Raw genomic sequence first — 14915 nt, forward strand, 5'->3', positions numbered from 1 at the left:
AACAGGAAGAAGTAAGTCAGACTAGACGATCACCTCTTGATGTGTCTTGGTCACTTGAGAGGACACACTCCACACATTTAGTCCTGCTTTGTATGGAGGTGCAGAAGGAGCTGGAAGAGGAATAAAGAGTGTTGGGAGAGAGGGATTACAGTCAAACTTGAAGAACAATAATTCTGATATCCTTATCTTTGTGTTGGTGTGTCATGTGGCGCCCAGATTGGCTACTTCCACTAAGTCACACCACAGGGGATAAATGACTGAATGTCGTTTTCAATGCTTATTTTTACATTTTGATCCATCAGGTGTGTCAGATCAGTTAAATACCCTTAAGTCTGATCCCACCTTTGGGGTGGACATATGACCCTTAATAGGGTATTTTCCCGCCTTACACCAAACAACATACTGTCACACTAACCCTGAGATATGAAGGTCAGAAAACTCCAGGGAGAGTATATTTTTTCTGGCCTTCATAGCAGTGCACTCTTATTTTCTAGATAAATTGGCTTCTGCTGCAGTGGCACATTATTTAGACTATTGGGGTTTTGGAATAGTGGGCCGTCTGAAGAATTGGCAGTCCCTTTTAGTTTCATGTTAATTAGGCTAAAAATACAGTCTGCAGCCATATTCTCCATCACTTTGTTCAAATCATTCTACACCTGCACACTATCAGCATCACCCAGCATTGTTACGTCTACATAGTCTTACAAAAGTGTGAGGATGTAATGTAAACATGTGCCAATACTGCTACACATCTGTGATGATGATCATTGAGATTCATGTGGTGAGAGATGTGGCGTGATTGCTGAAGCAGCCTGTTCACTCAGCTTTTGTTTTGAAGCCTTTGCTTTGTGAATTCTGGCAGGAGAAAACTTCACTTGACATTGTGTGGATTTAAAGGAGCAGTGTGCAGGATTTAGTGGCATCTAGTGGTGAGGTTGCAGATTGAAACCAACTGAATACCCCTCGACTCAAACCTCCCTTTCCAAGTATGTAGCATAACACAGCATACGAACCTTAAGGCATTATTTTCTTCTGCATTCATGTTAGTTATTCACTGTCGGTTACATTTATTGTTAATGAAAAAGGCGGCTTTAACTTGGGTGGGTGGGAAACTTTAATTAACTTCAATTAAGTTTAGCTCAACTAAACTTTGATTAATGCAGCTTATTGTACCCAAGGGCAGGTTTGTCTCACAGCCACAAAAAACACAGAACAAAAACTTGGATGTGAAACATAACAAGCAGATAACACATGTAGAAAGAAATGATAAAACCCTCCACAGTAAGCTCACATAAAACAGTGTACACCAGCGACAGCATAAAACCTGCAGCATCATCATCATCATCATCCCTCCCGATCATCTCATCCATGGCACTTGTGGAGGAATGAGTACATAATAACTGTCCTTGATTCATTTTGTATACAGGGAATTTTCAGTTCATCCCATCCAATATTTTTATTTTGAATTTGTCTGGTGTAGTGTACCAAAACAACCACCCTCACATTTTCCAAAACACATACGTCACCCACACCCACACCCATATTCACGCACATGCCAGGTTGCTGCTGCTCAGATTTGAGCTCCTCTCACTCGTGCCACTCTGTACGCGTGATATGATTTGACAGATATTAGCCGCAACGGCATCCTGTCAGCCTGCACTGTGGCCAGCTGCCCCCAACAGCCATCGTGATGCAGTCACCTTTATATAAAAGGCACACACATGGACACGCATGCAGAGAAGAGCACTATGACTCATTTAGTGGTAATAGCAGAGGAGAGCAGGGGTAGTTATGTTGCACGGCACTTGGCATAGATGTAATTTCCTGTGGCCATCTGTCAGTTTAGAGTGGACACATCCAGCAGGTCTGTATGTGTGAACGCTGCCCAGTTCACGCTAAATGCGGTCCAGTCAAAAGAACAGCAGCGACAACACACAGTACTCTCTGAGGTTAATCGAAGGACAAACTCTCCTCGTGGAATACAAACACACACCTGACTCACTTTTTCCTTGAGCTCCTCCAGATCCGTTTGGATTTGATTTTGTCAGCTGGTGGAGTCACAGGAGGCCCTAGCTGATATCACCTGTCGTCAAGGAAGGGATTAGACATGCAGGGCGAGTGTTGAGATAGAATGAGACCACAGAGGGGAAATTTTGAGTGTGAGGCAAAGAAAGAAATGCAGGTTTTGGTTCGAAGGAAACAAGATCCCAAGTCTCCAGCAAAGCTTCAGATTGCGTTTGGTCTCGATTCTGATGGAACACAGTTTAATTCCTTTTGGGTAAGATGCCGAGAGGGCCGTGTTTCTGTTGTGTCAACCCCTTTGACTTGTTTGTGTGTGAATCAATAAGAGCGCGTCACACACAGAGGGAAACCCAGTCTGCTCTGACAGACAGAGTATTGATGTTTCCTCTCCTTTCCTGCTCACCTCTGGATGCAGAGGTAAAAGTAACAGGAAAGCAGTCCTGTGACATATGCTAAACATGCAATTGTTAAGACAACAGCAGCATTTTTTGCCCTTATTTACACATCCAACAGTGCCTGTAAACACAAATCCAAATATTTCTTATATATATATAATTCCGAATACTGCGGATAACTCTGTCACACCTGTAACATATCGAGACAGGCACTCTATTTCTGCAGAATATACTGTACTATTTAACAGTTTGGATAACTTTGAACTCCACCTTGTCTCATTAATACCTTTTAGTTTTTGTAAATAATGTTTCCATAATGGTCAAAACTCAGTGAATTTGAAGCTATACTAATTTAGCATTTGTGGAAATAAACTCTTTGTCCTTTTTATGAAGAATTAGATGAGAACATTGATACCACTGTTTGGAAGTCTGGTTCTTTTAGCGGTTCTTTTAGCTTAGCATAAAGACTGGAAATAGAGGCAAACAACTAGCCTGGCTCTGTCCAAAAGTAATCAGCCTACCTGCACCTCAAAAGCTCACTAATTAACAAACAAACAGCTTGTTTTTTTGATATGTGAGTGCACACATGTCGTGTTGTGGTTTCATGGGCAACCGAGAAGCAGTCCACTGCATGCCCTCCCTTAAAACCACAGGACGTTTTCACACTTTGGCTTTTCATAAAACCAACGATGTTAATTAGTGAGCCTTGGAGGCCGTGGTAAGCTGACTTTTTTTAACCTTTGGATAGAGTCAGACTAACGAAGCTAAGCTAACCGGCTGCTGGCTCCAGCTTCGTCTTTCGCTGACAGGCAGGAAGGTTATATCAATCTTCTCTCTGCAAGAAAGCAAACAAGCAAATGTCAAACTCTTCCTTTACAGGGACATATCCTCCATGTTCTTTACGTAACTTAATGGAGCTGAATTACAGCAACAGGCCAGTGTGGCGGCAGTTCTGTAGCATTTTAGTGTATCATTGATTGAAATGCAGAGTATCACACATCCATTTGCTCCCATAAGCAGCCAGGCAGGCCCAGCAGGACGGAGGGCATGTTGGTTACAGGCATCGCAGGGCCTCTTTGACATTTGATTGTTATGTTTTATTTCCCCGCTGACACTCCCCTCGCTCACAATGCCAGGGAGAAAGACAGAGATGAAGCCTGCACCAACACATTCTTCCTGCATAACAAGCAGATGCGCTTACATGTGTGCAGGTGAGCTATACGTGGCGTTTCTCATAGCTCTGCTGGTGAAACGGCAGCGAGCACAAAACCCCTCGCTCTGCGTGCTTGTGGTTTGCATTTTCACTCCGTTCCTTGGGGGCCTCACTTCATTTGTGTTACATAACAATGGGAATGAAATAATACTGTTACTGGTAGCAACATAGCATGAATGATTTAATAGACCATAAATGCTTCGGGTGATGTGAGACTTCTTGGCTTCATATTAGGCTTCTCAGGGTTTGGGTCTCCATGGTAACAAATAAGAGCCTCCCTCAGAGCCTGTCAGGGCTCTAAAAAAACCAATGAGGAGTGTGTGTGTGTGTGTGTGTGTGTGTGTGTGTGTGTGTGTGTGTGTGTGTGTGTGTGTGTGTGTGTGTGTGTGTGTGTGTGTGTGTGTGTGTGTGTGTGTGTGTGTGTGTGTGTGTAGGAAGTGAGATAAATAGGGCAGGGTTGTACCAGAGTGCCTTTGTTTTTGTTTTGTTTTTTATAATTATCCATGAGTCATTGTCGCTCCTCTCTGTCCTTCAACTCTGAACCTCTTTAATGTTGTGGTTTTAGTTTTAATGATCGAGAGATTATTCTCTTATCAGAGAGGTCTGGAGAATAGGGAATTGATTGCGGCGATGTGGCGAACGTGGTTTCTCTCTCACTCCTCTCTGTCCCATTTGTCAAAGAGCAAAATGTCATCGCTGAACATGAGTAGATTCTTAAGCACGGTAATCAAACAGCAGGACCACCTCACCACAACTAAATGAAATTCAATGGTTTGAAATGGATATGACATTTGGATTAGACATGATATGCCCAGTATATGAGAAGCAAAATGAACAAAAGTGCACGTTGAAACACACTTGGGTGCACCTTCATACGTCGGGAAGTGTTAGAGGGCAGCTTCATCAGTATTCTGTTCATGGAGGCAATCATTGGCTATGACTCCCGACCATCATCACTCACCATCAGTCTACCTGCTCTGCCACTCTGCCCCCACACACACCAACCACCGGTCTTCATCACATATATAAACACAACACACACACGTATACTCACACACATGCTGATTAGGTCATGAATAGAGGTTTTGTGCTGCAGTTGCCTCCAAACTCTTCTGGGAGTTGAGGAGCTATGTCTGACAAAGCTGCCCATGTAGGTCCTTTCAGTTATGTTATTAGTAAAAATGAATTATCCTTCATGTTTTGACATTTTATTTTTTATGAAACACCCTTTTTTTGCCTCTATTTCTACTCTTTTTTGCCAAGAGTGAGATGAGAAGATTGATACCACCGTCATGTCTGTATGGTAAATATGAGATGACTGCCAGCAGTAGCTATCTTAGCTTTGCCAGCTAGCTGTTTGCACTTGTACTCCGCAAATAAGCATATTCTCCAAATTTTCAAACTATAGTTAGTGCAACATAATGGATCGTCTCACCCTGAGGAGTTGTAGCTTGAGTGCTCTTGACTCATTTTACTAGGTTTCGCAAGCTGTAACTCATAAGTAAACTAACTTAGCAAAGCTCCTAACGCTGGCTGCAGTTGTTTAGGTCTATAAAAATCCTCTGAATGAAACTGAGAAAATAACTCCGCAATTAACCAGCTCATAACTCTAGCTCATTGTCAGTGCTATGACAATTTCTCATTAGTAGTTGAACTTTATATAGTTGAGATTTTATAATATCTTTTTCATACTTCTGCACCTTGATATGCAGATTACTTAACTTTAAGGTCTTTGTTTTGGTCTTGTTGACTTTTTATACAGTATGCCTGCATAACATTAGCATAATCAATATAATATAGCCATGACAACTGAGAGATGCACTGTACACCAGATAACTGTTTGTGTGTTCTGTGCTGTATATACTGCATCTAGCATCACAGGGGATTAAAAATGTGCAAAGGAAAGATTGGAGATGATGCTGACTGTGACTTACAGAGTCAGTGGAGCAGAAATGGAGCCCAGGAGAAGCGGCTCTGCGGGCGAAGTCAGCGCTCATATGCAAGAATATTACTGTAGGTGTAGCAAAGAGGTGTGGGGGAATGTTTATGAAGTAGGACAACTCTGTCGGGGAAAATATAGATGGATGAGGAGCAAGCACATCAGCAGGAAGAAGCAGTAGGATGTGCTGTCGTACAGGCAGCGTCAGTAGATAAAGAGATTGAAAGTTTGTCCGCGGAGTATTGAGGCAAACTTAATAATCTGCTGAATAAGTGGGTCCTTAACTTTCCTTTACTCTCTACACTGAAGATAGCTACAAACAGGATTATGACCCCTGTTTGTCATGTTTCACCTCTCCTGAGAATCAGAGGTGGGATGTCAAAAGATTACCTGCAAGTATTAGATTTAATCTTAATCCCTACAAATTATGTACAGACGGGCTCGGGCTGTTTTTATCCTATCAAACGGTGTCGGTGCAACATAGCAGACTTTGTGGAAGAGGACCCACTCCCTCTGCAGACATAAAGAACTCATTCTAGGGTAACAAATACACACCAGTTCAGTTTCAGGTGATTATACACCAATGAAAGCACGATTAGTAACATTCCACTTCTGCCAATAGATCCACCTACACACTTAACCTTTAAATGCAGCGCAATAACTTCATATGCTACCACACACATCATATTTAAAGGCAGAAAAATCAAACTTGTAGGTTTTAAAAACTGGAGCGACAGAGATAAGAACTGCACAAAACAGAATACAAAACATGCAGAGTATACATTGGTTCTTCTTCCAACAGAATTAGCGGTTAATGACACTCACGTTGAGCACAGGACTAAAAAGGTAATGTAGGACAAATGCTCTCTGCTCCATTACAGCTTCAAAACAGATCAAAGTCCGCCACAACTATTCGATCGAGAGAGGAGGAAACCTCAAGCTCAACCTTTGATTATCCTCATATTAGTCAGATAAGCAGCTGGATGTGGAAGGGGAAGCATGCACAACTGGTCAATATGAAAGGGGTGGGATTAAGTTACTGATTTATGTCTGAATCAGACCGTTTCAGGCTGAGGTTTACTTAATTGTATTTGAACTGTAACACACTTCCTCACTGAGCCTATTTTTTGAGATACTGACAAATCCATTAACACACACACACTCAATCCTGTCAAATTCAGATCAGCTGGAAGCACAAGTTAAGGTTGCCTGCTTATAATCCATATCCATGATGATCAGGGCTGGATATCAGCACTCGATAGCAGTACTCATAGTATCAAAACTTCTCCAGTCAAACCATACTTGTATACAATTCAATAATGATAAAAACGGATATATTCTGTTTTTTTGTATGACTGCATCTGTTTTTGACACCTGTAATAGACACTCAACCTAAGTTATGTCGCTCAGGATTTTACATCCACTGCTGTTTAGAGAAGAATAACAAGTTTAAAATGCAGTACAGACAGAGAAAATGAGCATGCCTAAAAGAAGCACACAGCTCTTGTTAATTAATCCACAGACAGACATGAAGGAGGAGGGGATTTCATCAGTGCGTCCTAATGTGGTCTTCATCAAATGTAGATTGGAGAACCCTTTAATCCAGTAACATTGCACCTACATTTCTTAATACCTGGATTTAAATTTACTGCAGTAGTCACACACTGAATCTCTTCAACGCCTACAAACAGGATTGCTGTGGATGTTTATGGGTATGTGTTTGCCCTTTCAGCTGGAAGGAACACAACAAATGAGGAGCTGGAGAGCATGTTGGAGAGTGACAACCCGGCTATCTTTACCTCTGGGGTGAGCGATACAATCAATGCAACATGAATGCACACAGAGCATGTTTTTAATCTAATTGTGCTCCTCTCTGACTCGTCCTTCTGATATACCATCTCAGATCATTATGGACAACATCACCGAGCAAGCTATGAATGAGATCGAGACGCGGCACAATGAGATTATCAAGCTGGAAAACAGCATCAGAGAGCTTCACGACATGTTCATGGACATGGCCATGCTGGTGGAGAGCCAGGTGAAAACACTGATTCCCTCAGTACCTACAGCTGTGTGGTTTGGGGCTCAGCCAAATGATGTGAAAACAAACCCGCAGATGCTAAATTCATTCAGAAATTGGCAATTCACCTGCCAGCACGGACGGCATAAAGAAGAACTACAATTCCAGTTTCTAGATTCAGAATTTGTCAGTAGTTTGAAAGGGTTCCCTGGCTTACGCAGAAGTTTACTAGCGCACTGTGTTCACAATGGTAAAATCATTAAGTGGCTAAGCATGCTGCTTCGCTATCATGAAAATAACTCAATTTCAGACAGACAGCAACTGGCAGTCTTTTAATTTACACACAAGTTGTAGCGTGCGGCCTGTCTGTGCCAGCAGAGTTGGATGGAGGTTATGTTTTCAGCTCCATCTGGTTGTCTGTTTGCAAAATATCTCAGTAAATTAAGACTGAATTTGGGGCACAGATAATTACTGGCTCAAGGATCAGTTGATTAGAATTTGGTCATTATTTGTATTTGGGATTTCCGCCATTAGGCTGCAAGGGAATGCTCACACCTGGGACTTTCAAATTGGCAACTAAACAGCATTGCATTCATTTGCTTAAATTATTAACAACTTGAATTTTTACCCAAGTTTTGAGTTGAGAATCATTCAGGATTTTTGTCATTAATGGTAGAATGTTTGCTCTCATGTAGTTAAGTGTACATCGTGCCGAGTAGCTTGCATCATTCAGTGAGCAGTGAACACGCTTTCACCGATGATATGTAGTTCCCTGAGTATATAGCTCCTTCAAAGCCACATGTGTAGATCATCCTCGAGTGTGAGTGGTGCCTTTGCTCTTTTGTTGGGCTTCAGGTAAATCATTAGGCCTGTATGTGTGACTGCGTGAGCGTGTGGGCTGATCCCACGGAGATTAAATATTTCCCCCATCAGAAATACTCAGTCTGAATTATGCAAACAGGAATCTGAGAGAATGAATAAGAAAACATGCTGAATGACTAATATGAAAGTAAATTCTTGCATGTAAGTGATATGAATGACAATGAGAGCGCAGCGGAGTGGCAGGCTTCCCCTCATGATTTTGGTGTGGGAGTGATATTTGTTTAAATGGCTCTTGATTTTTGTGTGTTTGTCTTTTATTCTCCTGTCACACATGCAAATGCTCAAAATGTAAATTATTCAATTCACTGACCCTCCCTTTATTAACTGGTTGCCACGCCATTTTAGATGATAAGTCTGTTTGTTAATTTTGCCTTTCTCAGCTTTGCACTCTTTTCCCTCTTTTCTTTTCCACATCACAAAACTGTCGCCACCACAATGACTCTAAGCTCTAGAGAGCAGAGAACAGCGCTCTCCTTCCATTACGGCAAGCAAGGTAATTTACCTGTGATTCCTCTTTTTTTAATACTGAAACCATTGTTGCAGGGCATGCACGAAAATCTGGTTTACCTTAATATTCACTCTAATGCACTCTAATGATATTTTACATTTTTTTAACAATCCTGGGTTAATGCTTAATGTGCAATATTAGGCGTTCTTTGTTGAGGAAAAACACATCTATGACATCTAATTATTGATATGGTTAAAGATGGTACTGAATGTGTGTTCAGGCAGATTTCTGCTCTCACCGCCACGGCTGTGACTCCCCGTCTCTTATTTTTGTGCAGGGTCAACTGGTGGACAACATTGAGCGGAGGGTGCTGGAGGCTCAGGAATATGTGGAGCAGGCCAAGGAGACCATCCCAAAATGCAAAAAGTTCAAAAAGACCGGCAGGCGGGTGAGACACGAGAGGAACCCATTCTCCAAAATAACTCATTATTTCTTCTTTTTTGTCCTTTTTCCTTTCTCCCTTTCGGCTTCCCTTTCTCTCTCCTTCACATTCACCCATTATTCCTCCCCTTTCCCCCACCTCCTCTCCATCGGTATCCACTCCTCCTCCTGCCTCCACATCTGGCTCCCTCTCTCTTCCTTCTGTCCGCATGTCTTCCATTCCTCCTCTGTAACTAACCTCTCCTAGGGGGAAATGATAGACCGCATAGAGTACAATGTGGAGCACTCAGTAGACTATGTGGAGAGAGCAGTATCAGACACTAAGAAGGCCGTTAAATACCAGAGTAAAGCGCGGAGGGTGAGTCACATGTGCAGCAAATAATGCATGTGCACAAACACGCTATCACACGAAGAAGTGATGGCTAACTTCCGAAGCATTGCATGTATATATTGTGATGTGTAACTGTAGCTGTTGTCAGTGTATGTGCATGCTCACCTGTCATGTATTCTGCATGTGGAGCATGTGTGTCGGGAGTGTATTTGCCATATTCCACAGTACATAAAAAAACTATCCACATAATTGTGTTTAGGAGGAGAATAAACACACAAATAGTCATAAATTGACACAACCACCAATAAACTGCCAGCTTGACTTCACAGGACACTGCTGGAACACCTGAACACTGCCTGCTGCTGAGAATTGGTGAAATCTGGTAAGCAAGCAAGCAAGCAAGCAAGCAAGCAAGCAGAGAACCCAACATAGATAGCTAAAGGTAATGGATAGATTATTGAAATGTCCTCTGTGTGGTAGTGATACAAATCCAAAAATCCAGCTTTCTTAATCCCTCATAAACACTCAAAATTTTGCTTTTAAACCAGGGCAGAGCAAATAATTGAAACATCAAAATCACAGTGTGACCAAGTGCAATATCCAAGTGACAGGAGCTGCAGTTTTTGTCATAAAGGTAAACTGTGTCACAACATACCATTATAAATGAAGCTTTGTGGTGCTACAGAGATGCCACAGCCTACAAATCCCATTCTCCAGATGTAAGGGACCATTTATGTTTGGTACAGACCCCTGAAAAAATCATATCATCATCAGCTGTTTTTTGGCATATCCTTCAGCCATTAGATAATTAGTGAGCTTTAGAGGTGCCGGTGGGTGGATTTTGTTACTTTGGACACAGCCAGGCTAACCGTTTCCCCCTATTTCCAGTCTTTATGCTAAGCTAAGCTAATTGGCTGCTGGTTCCTGACCTGAGACAATTCCACAACATATGCAGCTCCAAGTGGTGATGGTATGAAAAAGTATTGTTACTATATTATTATTAGAAGCAGTTACTGTAAAAAATATTGAAACAATATCCAGTTTTAAACGCTGAATAGTGTTTAATAACACCCAGTTTAAAATTTGCATAAAAGATTTTGAACTGGTGTTTGATGAAGGGTCACTGGAGCTCGCCTGACTGGGCTGTCTGAGTACAGCAGACAAAAACGCCAGGGAACAACTACTCTGCAGTTTACAAAGAGGGTTTACTCACAGGGTTTCTTGGTTGTCCTTCCATCATTTAACAGCCTTCACCACGATGGAGCAACTCTGCCACCTCTTGATTAATATCTATAATAGCACAGAGACATTTCATCAAATGACCCCAATTCATTGCAATCTCCATGATTATTTTCCCACTTGTAACCACAGACTGCGCAAGTGTCTTTCTTTCTCACTCTGTTTCTTATTTGTTCTCTCCCGCATCCATTAAATCTGACACTTGTTTTCCATTTCCCCTCATCCAGAAGATGATCCTGATAGGAGGTTGTGTTGCAGCATGTGTGACCATCCTCATTATTTCCCTCGCAGTTGGACTCAGTTAAGAAACCCCTACAGAGCAGGCAGGACAGGAAGCGATGCCTCCCTCTCAAAATGTCAAAATGTCCTGTATGTGCAGTCAGCAGCTGCTCATGAAGTAGGAAGTGGGCTTATGTTACCACTCTGAAGGCAGTTCAATATGTCTCTGTGCACTCAAATATTTTGACATATAATTATTTTTAATATATACTTTTTCCAGACTAAACAGTCAAAAACCTTGAGAGGCTAACTTGTGCTTTGTTTTTCAGGAGTCACATATGTTGTCGTGTGCATGTTTGCATGTTCTGCGGTGTGTTGAAGAGCTTTGCATGCACAGCTGCAGATGTGTGGATATATTCACTGAAAATCAAATTTCATGAACTCATGAGGAGGAATGCATGCTAAAAAGACATGTACAATTTAGCTTTGCTTTAAAGTCACTGTGTGGACTTTTACAGAAAAAGGAAACAATCCTAGTGAGCACCACGTTGGAGCAGCGTATATTACTTTACGCTTATGCTGCACTCGATTGCAAGTTGGAAGTTGTCAACTCCAAGTCGGTATTCCTTACTTCCAATTTGTTCTGGTGCATCTGCTCAGGAAAACATAGATGCCTGCAGCAAACCCATATTTGTATGACCAGTCTCTGAACTTTAGAAGCAGATTAGCACTTTAAAGGTGACATGAGGAGTGGAGGCATGCCCGCAAAGACGTCTAGCAAGCATAAATCTACTGAATGGAAATGTCCAACGTTGTTACAGCACGTCTCACAGCACGAACACCATATGAAGTAAAAATTGATGGAAAGCTATTGCTGTGAGGTTAGATGTGTTGACAATGATAACAATTCCATTGCAATTTCCCACGTCTGAGGTAAGCTCAGGGTACAATGGATTGCAGCATTATTTCAGGAGACAGCTGCACGCGCTGCCGTCTGCCACATTACCCTCTTAAATGCTACTAGCAGATGGCGCCAAAGTTGAGGATTCCCCTATTTCACACATAGTGGCTTTAAATATGAGAGTGATGCACTGTATGTTGTTTAACGTGGTATGAACAAAATGCAGGAACCAGAGATTTATGGTGTTAAAAGCAGAGGATGTGGAAATGCTTCTAAACCGCAGTAACACTCCAACATCATCTGATACTTTTTCCAAACTATATCATCTTCTGCTTTTCCTCTGAACTGCATTTTGTTCTGATGATTCTAAATATTGTAATATGTGTTTAATTAAATCTGTTCCTTTGCTCCCCATTTGCTGCCTTGGATGACTGTTTATCTGTTCTTATTAACACTATGCAGAAGAAAATTATGATTATTATATGCTGTGTGGTTCTGGGAATTGTCATCGCTTCCATCGTTGGAGGAACGCTGACCTAAACCTCAACCGCGGTCACACACAAACACACAGCCGCACACACACAACAGAGCAAAAACAGAACAGATTCACATCTTTCTTTCCTGTTTTCATGAATGCAATCTATTACGTTCAGCGCAAGGTGTGTTCACATACTGTACGTGTACAGGGCCAGAGGTGTTTTCGCATGAGTTGCTATTTTGTAAATGTGGTGCTGCAAACTGTTTAACTGAGTGTTGAGTGTTGTCAACGATATGATGTTTCCAAAAGTGAATTCTTGAATGAAAAAGTTGCTAAATGACATGTAACACTATACTAATACATTCCAACTTCCAAAATATGACCCTTCTTCAGTTGTAATGTCTATTTTGTGTGGTACAGGCAAAGTGACAGGCCACTAATCTGCAGTGTTTTCAAAGCCACGTCATCTATAGGCCTCTGTTTAAGTTTCTCAAATTCATCTTCTATAGTCTTTTGACTTGTCCTCTACCTCCCTTCAAAAGCCCTGCATGGTTTAGTTCATTGTGGTGTTCGGTTTCTATTGCGAAAAGGGGAAAGGAGACACATTGGATATTTAGCTTGTGGAGTCATCGCACTGCCAAACTTTTCGAATTTACTCTCTTGTAGTTTACGAAAGCAACGCTACTGTACTTCACTTCATCTGGCCTTACCAGTTGTGCAGCATTTCTGACTGTTGCTCCAGTGTTGGGTATGAGTGCGTGCATGCATGCATGTATGTGACAGAGGATATGTGCGTGTTCATTTGTAGCTACATGTTTGAACGTGCTGAGTGCCAGTCATGGGACAAGAACATGAGTGCTTGTTAACTAGCCACCTGTGTCTTTGTTTTGTATAAAGTATAAACTGATATAAAGCTCTCTAACACTGCCAGTATGTTCAAATAAGCTGTTAAAATGGAGTCTAGTCTGGTTGGATTGATAATTCTGGTCTGTAAGTGACACCCTCTTGTTGTTTTATGTCTTTTTACAAACCCCTGAGCTTTAAACAGAGCATATCCTTCCGTCAAGCTACTTCTCTATTTTCACCGGTGAATTTGATGAGTCAGTGAAAGCATGAACTCAGAGTAAGACCTGTAAAAGACTTTCAAACACACATCAGACATGCACAGACTGCAACCGTGTTACCATGTTGCCTACTCAACTTGTTGCCTTTGTGTTGTACTGTGATGACATGGTTTTTGTTTGTTCAATTTGAGTTGGTTTCGGTTTTGTTTTTTCAAGTAAAGTCTGTCTGAAAAAATCACATCCAGAGTTTGTGCGTTGCTTTGCAGAAGTGCTTTCACAGAGACGGGATGGTATTTTTGACCGTAGGCCTGATTCTCATGAGTGTTATTATGCCTTGTAATAACTTTTAACGTTTGTCAGCTCTGCTGTAGAGATTTTGCTCTGACACAACATTGTATATCGAGACGAAAAGGAAAAAAAAAAAAAAAAAGACGAATAAGCCGAAAGGCGAAGCTCTCGATTTACTGGTCAATCTTCGTTTCTACCCTCACCTATGGTCATGAACTTTGGGTCATGACCAAAAGAACGAGGTCCTGGATACAAGTCGGCTGAAATGAGTTTCCTCTGCAGGGTGGCAGGGCGCTCCCTTAGAGATAGGGTGAGTAGCTCTGTCACCTGGGAGGAGCTCAGAGTAGAGTCGCTGCTCCTCCACATAGAGAGGAGTCAGCTGAGGTGGCTCAGGCATCTCTATCAGATGCCCCCTGGACGCCCCCCTAGGGAGGTGTTCCAGGCATGCCCCACCGGGAGGAGGCCCCGGGGAAGACCCAGGACACGCTGGAGTGACCGTGTTGCTTGGCTGGCCTGGGAACGCCTCGGGATCCCCCCCCCGGGGGAGCTTGAGGAAGTGTACGGGGGGGGAAGTTTGGGCATCCCTGCTCAGACTGCTCCAGCCACGACCCGGCCCCATTTAAAATCTTACTTAATTAAACGTACAAAAGTATTGTGAGCTAAATACACTTGATATACATTAACATATTAGCTGCTTCCTCATCCATGTTGGGTCGTTTAATCTGCTCAACATTATTTTGCATTATATTTTATGAGCCAGTGATGCATTTTGATCCTGAAATACTAATTTGCAAAGTAACTAGTAACCATATTTGTCAGATAAGTGTAGTAAAATGTATTAAAGTACTATGTACTGAAGTCTAAAGTAGTAGAAAATGGAAATTCTGAAATATAGTACAATTCAATTCAATTCAATTTTATTTATTTGTATAGCGCCAAATCACAACAGAAGTTGTCTCAGGACACTTTCCATATAGAGCTGGTACAGACCAAGCTCTTTTATCTACAAAGAAACCAACAATTCCCCCATGAGCA

General features: G+C 41.9%; 1 protein-coding gene across 2 annotated transcripts in view; it reads left to right on the forward strand.

Moving 5' to 3' along the window:
- The window catches only part of stx1a (syntaxin 1A (brain)), a 50097-nt gene extending 37190 nt beyond the window's left edge, over positions 1 to 12907 (forward strand). Inside the window, exons 7-10 of one of the 2 annotated variants that reach the window (XM_070970075.1) lie at positions 7302 to 7375; positions 7473 to 7607; positions 9257 to 9367; positions 11158 to 11274. In XM_070970075.1, coding sequence (XP_070826176.1) covers positions 7302 to 7375; positions 7473 to 7607; positions 9257 to 9367; positions 11158 to 11235 — 398 coding nt within the window. In that variant the 3' untranslated portion in view covers positions 11236 to 11274. Of the gene's footprint in view, positions 1 to 7301; positions 7376 to 7472; positions 7608 to 9256; positions 9368 to 9607; positions 9719 to 11157; positions 11275 to 12512 lie in introns of those variants that run through there. The other variant, XM_070970074.1, reaches the window with a different exon arrangement.
- The last annotated feature ends 2008 nt before the right edge of the window (positions 12908 to 14915 follow it).

Source organism: Chaetodon trifascialis, chromosome 9 (genome assembly GCF_039877785.1).
Source record: "Chaetodon trifascialis isolate fChaTrf1 chromosome 9, fChaTrf1.hap1, whole genome shotgun sequence".
NCBI lineage: Eukaryota > Metazoa > Chordata > Actinopteri > Chaetodontiformes > Chaetodontidae > Chaetodon > Chaetodon trifascialis.